The sequence below is a fragment of the Lolium perenne genome, chromosome 3 (assembly GCF_019359855.2).
Source record: "Lolium perenne isolate Kyuss_39 chromosome 3, Kyuss_2.0, whole genome shotgun sequence".
NCBI classification, from domain to species: domain Eukaryota; kingdom Viridiplantae; phylum Streptophyta; class Magnoliopsida; order Poales; family Poaceae; genus Lolium; species Lolium perenne.
In genome coordinates this window covers 291835134-291849325 of record NC_067246.2, presented here as the reverse complement: position 1 = coordinate 291849325, position 14192 = coordinate 291835134, and the positions used below count along the sequence as shown (strand labels likewise).

Sequence of the window (14192 nt, the reverse complement as noted above, 5' to 3'; positions counted from 1 at the left end):
AAAAAAATTTATGACTACTAAGTAAGAATCAGTTCCATACCCAGAAACTCAATTCGGCACGTGGTAGCATATGCTTCCATACCTGCATGTGCATGTCTACGGCTTTGCATCATGCATTTATATAGGACGTATATGTATGAATGTTAGGAGTGACTCCTTCCTTTCATGCAGTCTGCTGCCTACTTGTATACATGACTTCCTTCAGATATGCGCCCGACTACTACGACATCTGTAGCGTGGATGGGGGATCTTCCGTGGCACCTGCATGCTCATGTTCTCATCAGCCGTATGGAACAAAGGGGGCGAAGAGAAGGGGATAGCCGCCGGAGGTTAGGGCGATGGACAAAGAGCTGCAGCAGTCCCGGTCGTCACCTCAATGGAGACCGAGCAGACCTCCCCTGGTGAGAGGCAACGCGAGGAGGAGCCGAAATACGTCACCGGTCGGGAAGCACAGTAGACACGGGAGAAAAGGGATCTGGGTTCGGGAAATGTACGAAGCTTTGTGAAGAACACTCCACGACTCCTTCCGCAGAAACCGGTTGCTGTCACCGCTGCCGGCTACGGCTTCGTCGCCGCCCGCCGTCGCAAGCACCTCTTCGTCGAAGACCACGGCGGTGTCGTCGTCTTAGAGGTATTGATACATCCACTTGACAACCTCCCTCCCCTTGGGCGTGGAGAGGCGTGGAGGCGTGGATGTAGGGGCGGCGCAGCGGCCATGGAGACTCGATCGTGACGATCCGGCCAGGCACAAGTGTGACAGCTTCGTGATTTGGGGAAGAGGGACCTCGTTGCTTTCCAGTCGGGAGTCGGGAGCTGTTTTCCATGAGTTCCTTTTTTGACGCCGGGCGCTGGTTTTTCGGCAAGACCGCAAGATATCTGGTGCATGCAGTCTCGGCTTTGTTTTCTTTGCGCGTTGGTTGTTAGAAGTGTGACATAAAAAAAAGTGTGACATCAAAAGAAATGTGACATTACATGTTTCACTTTAATAGTAAAGATTCTCATGATTAGGAAACCTGGTCCTAATTCAACACATGAGCTAGTCCTAGAGGTAAACTAGGAACAACTTGTTTGTTTATTTTCTTTACATGTGCATATATGTTTTCCTCTGAATCAAGACACATAGCAGATAAAACATTAACAATAAACATTAGTCATAAATTTGGAGTTGAAAATAATATGTATTATTATCTCTAGGGCATATCTCCGTTAGTCACCCCCACGAGACGGACTGGGTAATTGTGTTTTATGTTTGTACACAGTGAAACCATAGAAGCATACAAGCAAACAACAAGCCAAAGAAATAGCAAAACTTCATAGGACAACTAAACGAAGTGCAGATCTTGGCCCAGGTTGCCTTTTACTTCATGCGGGATCTTGCAGGACACATGCAAAATCCCAAAATTAACCGTGGCCAATCAAACATGGCTATACTAGCGCAACAAAAATGAAACATATGCATGCAATACCATAAGTGCATATCCTCGTGTTTACATGGAAGTGCTACTTCACAATTTACTAGCGATCGTGGCGAGATACTTGGTGTGCCGTCCGTGCGCGAGCACCTCTCTGGTGGACTTCCTCCTCACCTCCACTGTCACACATCCTGTTGTCTTTCCGATGCTTAGCACCTTCGCCTCGATCTCGATTTCCTCCTGTGTATTCATGTCATTCAAAGTCATTTGTCAATTGGAAAGTGAATCACCATGGAGAAGCTAGGAATTAACTCACTCACATTTGCACGCATGGCGTTGAGGTAGGAGACGGTGATTTCCAGGGAGACCCCTGTCGTCGGTGATCCGCCGGCGAAGATCACCGCCGACCCCACCAGGTCTACCAGGGATGCCACTGCGCCTCCATGCATGTGCTTCCGTGTGTTCTTCAAGATTTGGCGTATACCGCAAAGTCACATGTAAAAGATGCAGGCATATATGAGACTTCAACAATTAATCATCATCAAATGTCATACATGAGGAGTTACCTAGGATTTGTTTGCTTTTTTTTCCCAAGATTGTCCTATTAAAATTTTGGCTAGCCAATATTTTGGTTGAGCTATTTCATTCCCACAAATTGATCAACACTGGTTAAAAAAAATAAACTAGAATTGGCAATGGCATGCCAGTAAGTTAGTAGCTATCTAAACAAGAACCTACTATGTGGCCATATCCAAAAAATGATAGGGGCACACTTTGGTGTAGCAATTCAAACACATCCCTTGTTCTTTTAGGAACGTGACCTGTTACCTCCTTCTCGTATGTAGAACTCTTTGGGTTTATTTGTTTTTATAAGTTATGAGAAAGCTTAAGGTTTTTAGTCGATTGGCCACGACATGAACCGGCTCACACATAGGCAAACGAACCAACATAGCTCACAGTTGATCAATCAACGAGAGCATATATGGTCGTCATTTTTGTTTGATCAGACATCGATTGGTTCGTCTGCATGTTCTTTGATCGTTCTTGCTTATGGGTGTGTTTGGCTTTTTCTCAAGATTATCCTTCCAAATTGTTTGGTTTAGCTTTCCTTACCCATAAGTTAGCAAATATTGGTTAAAAACATGCATTAGAGTTGGTAGTGAAGCACTAACATGGTTAGCAACTATCCAAAACAAGATCCAACCTTTTGATCATGACTAACAAAATTGTAGGGCACTCTTTGGTCACAGTCCAAACATACCCATAGTACACTAGTTAATAAAGGAAACTAGATTTAGGCCCGGTTCATTTTGTTCCTTGTATAATTCCATCTGAGTTGTTTTTAATATAATTATATAACAATTATAAGTTTCATCTCTTGTTTTATTTTGAGGAAAAGATAGTTTTATCTGGAAGGTAACTATTTTGCGAACCTGTAAATATCAGATTTATGAGAAGAAAACAATGATTTTTTTTTTTTGAGAACACAGTACAACGCAGACGCTCACAAACACGCACGTACAAACACCCCTATGAACGCAAGCATGCACACCCTACCCCTATGAGCACCTCCGAGGGACTGAGCCGGCATATCTTGAGGTTGACGAAGTCACCACTGGCGCCTCGCTGTTGACGGGCACGTCACCTACCACTGAAAGCATAGCGCCGGTTAAATCCTGGAATAAATCCAGGTAAATGCAAACACCCATGTCAAGTCTAGGACTTGAACCTGGGTGAGCTGGTTCCACCACAAGGGACCAAACCACCAGAGCCAAGCTCTGTTTGCAAAACAATGATTTATTAGTTGTTATCATGACGAATAAATAACTTAGGAGAGTGTTGTTACCTTCTCAAGCTACTTAACTAGATATTTTTAACATAAATCTTCTTGTTTCAGAAACGAGGAAGCAACCTATGCTTGTAATTAAGCTTGAACAGATGTGAGTGAGCTTCATACACTTAATTAATCTAAACATGTTACTACAATCCTAAGAAATAGTTTCATCATCGCATGGTCTGAAGGTGGTGTTTTGACTCACATGTACATATAAATCTATTATGAGAAATGTATAAAAACATCTAATTGTCAAAAAGATCTTTAAGACGACCTGCAGATTGCTAATCTCAAGTTCCTCCTCCCTATGCTTTGAGAGTATGTATGGACTTTGCATTAACTTCCATAAAAGCGAGGTCATGGTTATGGGAACCTCAGACATTGAGCAACAACGTGTCGTTAACATGCTGAACTGTCAACTGCACGCCTTCACATTTAGTTAGGACATCTCCAGCGGGCGACACATTTTGGACGCTAAAACGGACGTTCACGTCCGTTTGCGTCGGGTCGAATGGTCGAAATCGACCGCACGTCCGTTTTCGTCTAGGGGTGTCCCCAGCGGACCGCCGCATAATTTTTTCCATTGATAAACCCATAATTTACATTAATAAAAATACATAAAACTTAAAATAGCTAGCAAGGTGTATGCTAAAACCTAGCTATGGGCTACTGCTCGTCGTCGCTGACAAGGTCGATGAACTCCGGCGTCCGCCATGGAAGCTGGTACGCCGGCGGTGAAGGAGCAACGGGAGCCTGCGGCAACTACGGCCAGGCCGTCGGTGGCGCAGGAGGCTATGTTGAAGGTGACCACGTATCCCAGGCCGTTGAAGGAGCAGGAGTCGGTGCGCGGTCATTGGAACGCGTCGGCGTGACCGGAGGAGTCGTCGGTCTCCCCTGCGCGATCGCCGACTCGCACAGCTGGATGGCGAGCCCGTCCCACATAGCGAGCTCCTTGAGCTCATCGAGCTCCCTATTGGTCAGTGCCATGACAATGGCCTCCTCCTCGCTAATGTCAGGCGGCTAGGTCTCCGGATCCCACGCCGGCCCGTCGTCGTCGTGGTCACCTTGAACATGGCCATCTGACGAGGTCCCACACTCGGCCTCAGCAGCGTCCTCGTCCATGTCGTTGTGCTCGCCCTCGTCGTCGTCATCATTGTTGTCGTCTTCATCCACGACGAGCTCGCGGTCGAAGTAGTCGAGGTCATCGAGGTATCCCGCTCGGCGGCGCGCGGCGAACTCCCACGTCCCGAACGAGATCCATTTATAAGAGTTGAGCGCGTACGTCGTATCTTCTCGGATATCGGCCAGCAAGATGGCTAGGCAGCGACGCACCTCGTCACGGCGCTCTCGGCCCTCGCGTGGCACAGAAGGGACCGACACATGCCTGGAGTTGCGGTACCATCCTCCTCCAGGCAGGCTAGCATCCGGCCATGGCACCGGCCGGTTTTCCTCCCAGAGGCGGCACACAACTCGATGCGGGCGTACCGCCCGACCCGTGACTTCTTGTCGGACCGCGAGCCGCTAGCCTCGTGGTCGTTCTTGGTTTTGCGGAAGGACCAAGATTTCTTCCCCATGGCATCGGTCAGGCGGACACAACAGCTGGCAATGGCGTGATCGAGAAAATGGGCGTCGCCAGCGGACCTTCAAAAAGCTCGAACGCCACCTCGCCTTGAATATCCTGCCACTGTGACGTCGCCCACCAGCGCACGCCCGCGGAAGGTGAGGCACGCCATTAACGTGGGTCTGAAAATCTGAAGTGCGTCACCCGTAAGTTATGCCGCCCCGAAGACGAAACATTGTGCCGCTGTCAGACGGGCTGTCGTCTGCGCATCGTCATCGTAGGCACAAACGTGCCCGCACATTTAGATCGCGTTTACATCTCGGCGAACGGGTTGGACACTATGCATAGAACCGCCGGAATGAGGTGCAGAGTATTTTCAGTCCTCGCGGTCACATCGCTCCGTTGAGATGTCCTTACTCCCTAATAACATTAGGTTGGGGTCCTCCGCAGCTAGACTCACACTAATCATTGCGTGTTTATCCACTCTTCCACTGCATGCCATGGGTTTTTGTCTGTTGGGTGACGGGTGCACCAAACCATGCGCAAGCATCGCCCCACGTTGGAACACTGAGTACGTTGGGACATTGTATGCATGTCGATATCTATGGGAGGTTTGGGTATCATGGACACTAAAATCATGAACAACTGCCTTATGGCTAAGTGGATTTGGAAGATCTATGTTAGGGAGTAGGGCCTCTAGGCAGATCACATCCGTAAACAAGTATCCAGGCCGGTGTCAAGGATCTGTTGGTTGATTCACGCCCATCTGGAACGCAGTTCTAAAATGCGCTTCAGAAAATCAAAATGATGTTCTGCTTGGGGCAAAACACTTAGTCCACAGTACATCCACTCGTATGTGGCACAACAGGTAGCTAGGACCGGGGCCGCTCAGAGACAGGTTCCCAGCCTTTTTGCCATCTTCGTGAACCCTGACGTCTCTGTGGCTCAGGCTGGGCAGAATGGTGTATGGCAGCTCCCCTTTCACAGGGAGCTTGGTTTGCGGTAGAGGGTGGAACTTGTGGACCTTCGCCGCGAACTGAAGGATGTCCACCTTGAGACAAGACATGATGTGTTGTTATCTTGGACTTTGGAACCCTTAGGTAAATTCTCCGCTCGCTCTCTCTACCGCAAACTCGGGCACACCGAGGAAACACTTTGGGTAGCTTTGGAGGATCGCCATTTCCCTCAAGATCATGGTCTTCCTCTGGCAGCTTATGCACAAATGCCTACCATCTAATGACAACATCCGCCATAGAAAAGGGCCATCTTCGGGTAGGTGTTCCATATATTCCTCAATTGCGTCCTGGCGAAATTCATGTGGAGTGGCTTGGGTATGCCCTGTTCTTACTGTTTGGACTTTGGATTTTGGATCTCTAGCATTGTATGTTAACTTGATTTGTATGTGGCCGAGGCTTCATTAATCTAAATCCGGGCTCTGCTCAAACCTTCTGTCTGAAAAGATCTTTAATAAAAAATCTCATTCACATCTAGGCTTTCAACATGTACACACAAGTTTTTGAAAAAAAAAATGTTATTTGTGGCGTTGTTCTGCTACTCCTGTTGGATAATTAGGCACAATTTCCATGATTAATTCCAGAATATAAAACATGATGGCAGCAACTACTAACATGTGAAACTCAAACATACTAGATGCATTAATCAACATGAGTAGCAGCAGCGCAAACGGTAAAGCATCCATCGCTAAACAGATCGAGAAATGTCGCACGTACCGATCTAGTGGAGGTGGCGGTGGAGGTGTAGCAGATGATGTTGCAGCAGTAACGTTGTTAATGACAACGTTGTTGACTACGGGGACGACGGGTCGAAGTAGACGGCGTTGAAGACGACGGTAGGCAGCACCGCCCGACTTGGACGGAAGGCGACCCGTGATGAAGAGCTTGAGCAGTCGCGCAGAGCGCTTCCCAAAAACCTAATTCGCCCTCTCCCGTACAGGATCGCAAGGACGAGCGGTTCCGGAGACCTGCTCTCCCGTTCGCCGATGCACGTCGGCTCACGGGATGGAGTAGGCTACGATGGCGGCGCAAGCAGAGAGAGGTGGAAACCCTAACTCGTGTATTGGATGTATTTCTGCGGTAGCCGGGCAGGAGATTATATAGGCTCGGGAAACCCTAGGCAACCCGAACCAACTAACTGCGACGCGTCCGTCTAGGACTATGTTCGTTTTCCTGAGCTGCAAAAAGTAAGGAAAGTCTCGGCTCGAGGCTCAATCCACTCACCACGAGCGCGGCGCGCGTCGTGTCGTGTCGTGTCGAGTCGAGTCGAGACGAAACGAGCGAGCGAGGAGGAGGAGGAGCGCGCGTGTAGCACTCCTATTCTCACTCACTTACTAGTGGTGGAACAACCCACCTTATAAGGTGGTCTAACTTCCTCCCAACTTTCCATGTGGGACTAAACTTCCCACCTCTTGCCACTGCCTAGTGAGCTGCCACCAACTTGGGCTCAAACTCACAAGGCTGCCACTATGTGGGCTTTGAGATTTATAAGAAAAACTGAAATCTAATTTGGGCCACTAAAAGTGGGCCCAATATTTCAACAATCCCCCACCATCTCAAATCCCCATTTAGAGATTTACCAATACTCGCTGCTTGTTTATATACCAGTGTTTCAGCGGAGACTGTTAAGTTGAACTTCCGCCTAGAACCTTAAGCTACATCCACTCACACTTGAACAATGGACTAAGCCTTGAATTGCAAGTTTTGCGTGAACAGGGTTTCACTCAAAGTCATGACCAGTACATGGCTGCCAGTAGCCTACCCCGCGGGTGAAGCATATGCGTCATACTTCATGGTCTCTTCATGAGTTTACTAGAGATCACCCAAATCTCATAGATTGCGACGTTTAACAATCGGACTCATATAGGTGTTATTTCAAGAATGCTCTGTAGGACAGCATCTTTGCTAAAATAGCCAACATAAACACATTAAGGCTTGTTGTCAACCTGCCTTACAGCAATTGAGAGTTGTGCATCTTCACATAGAGAGGGTTACATAATACTCTCCTCAATTAAACCACTAGTTTGTTCTTCCCAGGTCCTAATTCACGGGATCTCCGATCACAAAGGTTGGGTTACCACTATGGCATAACATCAACGGGTCTCAAACCCATCTCCCTCGATGCACTTTCTATCACATTACGTGATAGTCCCTTTGTAAAGGGATCTGCCAGGTTTTTGTCTGTTTGAATATATGTAACAGTTATTACTCCGGAGTTTCGCAATTTCCTGACAGACTTCAAACGTCTCTTGACGTGTCTTGATGACTTCGCGTTATCCTTAGAATTGTTCACTTTGACAATTACAGTTTGATTGTCACAATTCAAAAGGATTGCCGGAACAGGTTTTTCAACCACAGGCAAGTCCATCAAGAGCTCACGCAACCATTCTGATTCAACAGTGGTTGTGTCTAAAGCAGTAAGTTCTGCTTCCATAGTTGACCTCGTCAATATGGTTTGCTTACAAGATCTCCATGACACTGCGCCACCTCCAAAGGTAAATACATACCCACTTGTGGCGTACAGATCAGCTACATCTGAGATCCAATTCGAATCACTATATCCTTCAAGCACAGCTGGGTGCCCTGAATAGTGAATCCCATAACTCATTGTACCACATAGGTAGCGCATGACCCTATCAAGTGCATGCCAATGATCAGTACCGGGTTTGACATGAACCTACTCAACTTGCTAACAGCAAAAGAGATGTCGGGTCTAGTCGCGCTCGCTAAGTACATGAGTGAGCCAACGATCTGAGAATATCTCAATTGATCTATGGCAATCCTCCGGTTCTTGCGTAGTGTCACACTGGGATCATAAGGTGTTGAAGAAGGCTTGCTATCAATATAGCCGAACCGGCTCAAGATCTTCTCAACATAATGGGACTGCGTTAGAGTAATCCCACTCTCGTTCTTAATCAGCTTGATGTTCAGAATTGCATCAGCTTCTCCCAGATCTTTCATATCAAAACTCTTTGACAAGAAAGACTTGACCTCGTGTATTACTTTCATGTTTGTACCAAAGATCAGAATATCATCCACATACAAACATAGTATAACACCTTCGCCCCCACCATGGCGATAGTAAACGCACTTGTCAGCCTCATTGACAACAAAGCCTACAGAAGTTAAAGTTCTGTCAAACTTCTCATGCCATTGCTTAGGTGCTTGTTTTAGGCCATATAAAGATTTCAGCAACTTGCACACATTTCTTTCTTCACCTTTTACTACAAACCCATCAGGCTGATCCATATAGATTTCCTCTTCCAACTCTCCATTAAGGAAAGCTGTCTTTACGTCCATTTGATGAACGATAAGACCATAGGAGGCAGCCATGGATAGTAGTACTCGAATGGTGGTAAGTCTAGCGACAGGTGAATAGGTGTCGAAGTAATCTTCGCCTTCTCTCTGTGTGTAGCCTTTCGCTACAAGTCGTGCCTTGTACTTTTCAATAGTACCATCAGGTCTTAGCTTTTTCTTGAACACCCATTTGCAGCCTACTGGCTTGCATCCATGGGGTCGTTCTGACAATTCCCAAGTTCCATTAGAAAGAATCGAGTCCATCTCATTATGGACAGCTTCTTTCCAGTCATCTGCATCTGGAGATGCATATGCCTCTGCAATGGACGTGGGAGTATCATCCACAAGGTACACAATGAAATCATCACCAAAGGATTTTTCAATCCTTCGTCTCTTGCTCCGTTTAGGAGCTTCATTGTCATCCTTCTCAGTAACATTCTCATGTGATTGTTCAAAATACTCATTAGATGTCTTGGACTCGGGAATTATCTCGGTAGAAATTCTAGCAATGCTATGCATATCTTTCATAGGAAACATATTCTCAAAAAATGTTGCATCACGAGATTCCATAATAGTATCAACATGCATATCAGGTACCTCGGATTGAACTACTAAAAATCTATATCCTACACTCCGCGGAGCATAACCTAGAAAGATACAATCCACTGTCTTTGGTCCAAGTTTGCGCTTCTTAGTAATTGGAATATTGACTTTCGCCAAACATCCCCATGTGCGCAAATACGAAAGTGATGGTTTTCTCCCAGCCCACTCCTCGTAAGGGGTTTTATCTTTATTCTTGTTAGGAACTCTATTCAGGACATGACATGAAGTCAGCAAAGCCTCCCCCCACCATGCCTTTGATAAACCAGCAGTGGCTAACATGGAATTCACCAAGTCAGTCAGCGTGCGGTTTTTCCTTTCGGCAACCCCGTTTGATTGGGGTGAATAGGGAGGCGTCCTCTCATGAATAATGCCATGTTCCTCACAGAATTCATCAAAGATTTTAGGAAAATATTCGCCACCACGATCCGACCTAAGACGCTTGATCTTTCTCTCTAGTTGATTTTCAACTTCGGCTTTATAAATTTTAAAGTAGTCTAAAGCTTCATCTTTAGTTCGCAACAAATAAACATAGCAGAATCTAGTCGCATCATCAATCAATGTCATGAAATATCTCTTTCCACCTTTTGTCAACACACCATTCATCTCGCATAGATCAGAATGTATGAGTTCTAGAGGTGCCAGGTTTCTCTCCTCGGCCGCCTTGTGAGGCTTCTGAGGTTGCTTTGATTGCACACAACTATGGCACTTAGAACCTTTGGCAATGGTGAAATTCAGAATTAAACTTAAACTGGATAGCCGAGACATTAAACCAAAATTAATGTGACATAAACGAGAATGCCAAACACTGGTATCATCACTAACATTGCCACAAATATGGTTCACAGACTTATTGCTGAAATCAGAAAGCGAAAAGCGGAACAAGCCTCCGCACTCATAGCCTTTACCGATAAATTGTCCAAACTTGGAAACAACTACTTTATTCGACTCTAAAACAACCTTAAACCCATCTCTGCATAGAAGGGAGCCGCTAACGAGATTCTTGTTCATAGTAGGGACATGCTGCACGTTCCTCACCGCACGATCTTCCCGAAGTGAACTTCAGATCTACCGTGCCAACACCACGAACGAAGCATGTGACCCATTCCCCATCAAGACGGAAGAATCCCGGGCGACCTGGTAAGAAGTGAACATGGATATGTCGACACACATGAACATTAGCACCTGTATCAATCCACCAACATGGAGATTGAAATACCGAAAGAACAAGAAAGAGATTATCGTACCCATCAGCATTGCTAGCGGTCACCGTGTTGACTTGCCTCCCCTTTTTCTTGCGGTCTGCCCTCTCACGGACGAGTCCTTAGAAAGGTGGCCAGCCTCTCCACAGGTAAAGCAGCTCAGATCTGCTTTGTTTATCATCTTCTTCTTCTTGAAGGTTGTAGTCTTCATAGGCTTATTGAAGGAGGGCTTGTTATTCCCTTTGTTCTTGCTGTAGGGTTTATTCTGCACCATGTTGGCGCTAGACTGACCCTCTCCTTTCTCAGTATTATCCTTAGCCCGAGCTTTCTCCTCAACATCAAGAGACGCTATCAGATTTTCAACTGATATCTCATGTCTCTTGTGTTTGAGAGTTGTGGCAAAGTTCCTCCATGAAGGGGGCAACTTAGCGATGATGCATCCAGCCACAAACTTGTCAGGTAAGGCACACTTAAGGAGTTCAAGCTCTTTCGCAATGCACTGTATCTCATGAGCTTGTTCGACTACAGAACGGTTGTTTACCATCCTGATGTCATGGAAGCTCTCCATGATGTACGATTCATCATCTGCATCGGTTGCACCGAATTTAGCATTCGGTGCATCCCGTAGCTCTTTACCATCCTGTTATGTGCATGTACACATCACACGTACGATCGACAAGAATACTCAGAACACATCCGACGAAGAGAGTATTGTTTTCCTTGAACTTGTTCTGATCTTGGTCAGATATAGTTCCTTCAGGTAAACCATCACTAACTTCGAACACTTTCAGATGAGTAAGCCAGAGCGTGGCCTTAACTTGCCATCTCTTAAAGTGCACACCGGTAAACTTATCCGGCCTCAGTGCATCAGCAAAACCAGCCATTGTTAACTCAGGAAATTGCCTACAATTAGGTTTTTGGATTGTTGGATAATTAGGCACAATTTTCATGATTAATTCCAGAATATAAAACATGATGGCAGCAACTACTAACATGTGAAACTCAAACATACTAGATGCATTAATCAACATGAGTAGCAGCAGCGCAAACGGTAAAGCATCCATCGCTAAACAGATCGAGATATGTCGCACGTACCGATCTAGTGGAGGTGGCGGTGGAGGTGTAGCAGATGATGTTGCAGCAGTAACGTTGTTGATGACAACGTTCTTGACGACGGGGACGACGGGTCGAAGTAGACGGCGTTGAAGACGACGGTAGGCAGCACCGCCCGACTTGGACGGAAGGCGACCCGTGATGAAGAGCTTGAGCAGTCGCGCAGAGCGCTTCCCAAAAACCTAATTCGCCCTCTCCCGTACAGGATCGCAAGGACGAGCGGTTCCGGAGACCTGCTCTCCCGTTTGTCGATGCACGTCGGCTCACGGGATGGAGTAGGCTACGATGGCGGCGCAAGCAGAGAGAGGTGGAAACCCTAACTCGTGTATTGGATGTATTTCTGCGGTAGCCGGGCAGGAGATTATATAGGCTCGGGAAACCCTAGGCAACGTGGGCCACGCCCACGTCGCACGAACGTTTCGAGTCGGTTACAGATAGCCCACGAACCGGGAGCGACCCGATCCGTCTAGGACTCTGTTCGTTTTCCTGAGCTGCAAAAAGTAAGGAAAGTCTCGGCTCGAGGCTCAATCCACTCACCACTCACCACGAGCGCGGCGCGCGTCGCGTCGTGACGTGTCGAGACGAGCGAGCGAGGAGGAGGAGGAGCGCGCGTGTAGCACTCATATTCTCACTCACTTACTAGTGGTGGAACAACCCACCTTATAAGGTGGTCTAACTTCCTCCCAACTTTCCATGTGGGACTAAACTTCCCACCTCTTGCCACTCCCTAGTGAGCTGGCACCAACTTGGGCTCAAACTCACAAGGTTGCCACTATGTGGGCTTTGAGATTTATAGGAAAAACTGAAATCTAATTTGGGCCACTAAAAGTGGGCCCAATATTTCAACAACTCCCTCCATTCCAATGAATAAGACACCCTTGTTTTACGTATTTTATTAATTAAAAATTACTTGAAATATATAAAGATTATTAATATAATATTAGCATCGTTAGAAAGTTCAATACAAATTCAACGATACTAATTATGTACTACCTCCGTTTAAGAAATATGGCGGCACGCGTATTCCAAGATGAACTTTGACCATAAAATTTGAACAACAAAATCTTGATTATATTATATATAATTACTATCGTTAGATTCGTATTGAAAAGAAATTTTCAATGATACTAATTTCATACAAACAATGTTTATCTATTTGAAGTAATTCTTGGTCAAACAAAAAACACGTAAAATGAGGACGCTTTAATCCTTGAAATGGAGGTAGTATAATATAATCAAAATTTTATTAGTTAATTTTTTGTCAAAGTTGTCTTATTCATCGAAACGGACATAGTATACTTTAGCTCGGCAGCTAGAACAACCTTTTTTCACCCCCTACATGCATGTTATAGTTGCCGGACAGGTAGGCGACGCGTGTGTGCTAGGAAGTGGTATACGTGTTCTAGGAAGATGTGCAATCTTTTAAAACAATACACTAGTACGTGCTGGCGTGCTGGTTTGATCGATGTGACAAGATGTTCATATCCGGTGACTCTCTGAACATGGGCTGTTAACGTTTTCTTGTCTATGGGAAGAGTAGTATAGTTGCTCGATCTGTACGTACCGTGAGGCGAGGAGGGACGGTGAAGGAGAAGAGGGCGCGGCCGGGCTCGATGGCGTCGATGCGGAGGCCGGCGACGGTGAGGGCGTCGAACGGCCTGGTGCCGACGCCCCGCCCGTGCCACTCCCCCATCGTCTCGTCGACGCTGCCGCCTTCCAGCTTCGCCATCCGGTCGACACTGCCGCCTTCCAGCTTCGCCATTCGGACCACAGTACTGCTAGTTCTCACTTCTCACACTAGTTGGTACTGGTACGTACGAGCTGGAACTTGGAAGTTGGAAGTTGGAAGTTGGAAACACAAGGAACTGATGCGTTCAGCAGGAGTCCCGTGCTGTATATATGACCGACCGCGGCTAGCTAAGCTCCGACATACTTTTATTTTCGAACCCGGAGCGCTCCGAAGGACGTACAAGTTTCATTAACTAGATGATACCCCACGCGTTGCCACGGAATTTAGTAGAAGAATATTTTGTGATAACAAAATTCAGCACAACATGAGAGTACAGTAGGCTAAACAGATTATCATCGCTGTGAGCAATGATGAGTCCATAATTGAGTACTGGAGTAAATGATTCACGTGATTTCAAGAATTGACACCAC

The 14192-nt window shown here is 46.4% G+C and overlaps 1 protein-coding gene across 1 annotated transcript; it reads right to left on the bottom strand.

Annotated features, from left to right (window-relative positions):
• Positions 1-1505: 1505 nt before the first annotated feature.
• LOC127338799 (uncharacterized) lies at positions 1506-13784 on the bottom strand. The gene is made up of 3 exons (XM_051364774.2): positions 13597-13784; positions 1733-1876; positions 1506-1652 (listed from the first exon to the last, which is right to left on the bottom strand). Exons 1-3 carry the CDS (start codon positions 13759-13761, stop codon positions 1506-1508), a joined length of 456 nt encoding a protein of 151 aa, XP_051220734.1. The 5' UTR covers positions 13762-13784.
• Positions 13785-14192: the final 408 nt, after the last annotated feature.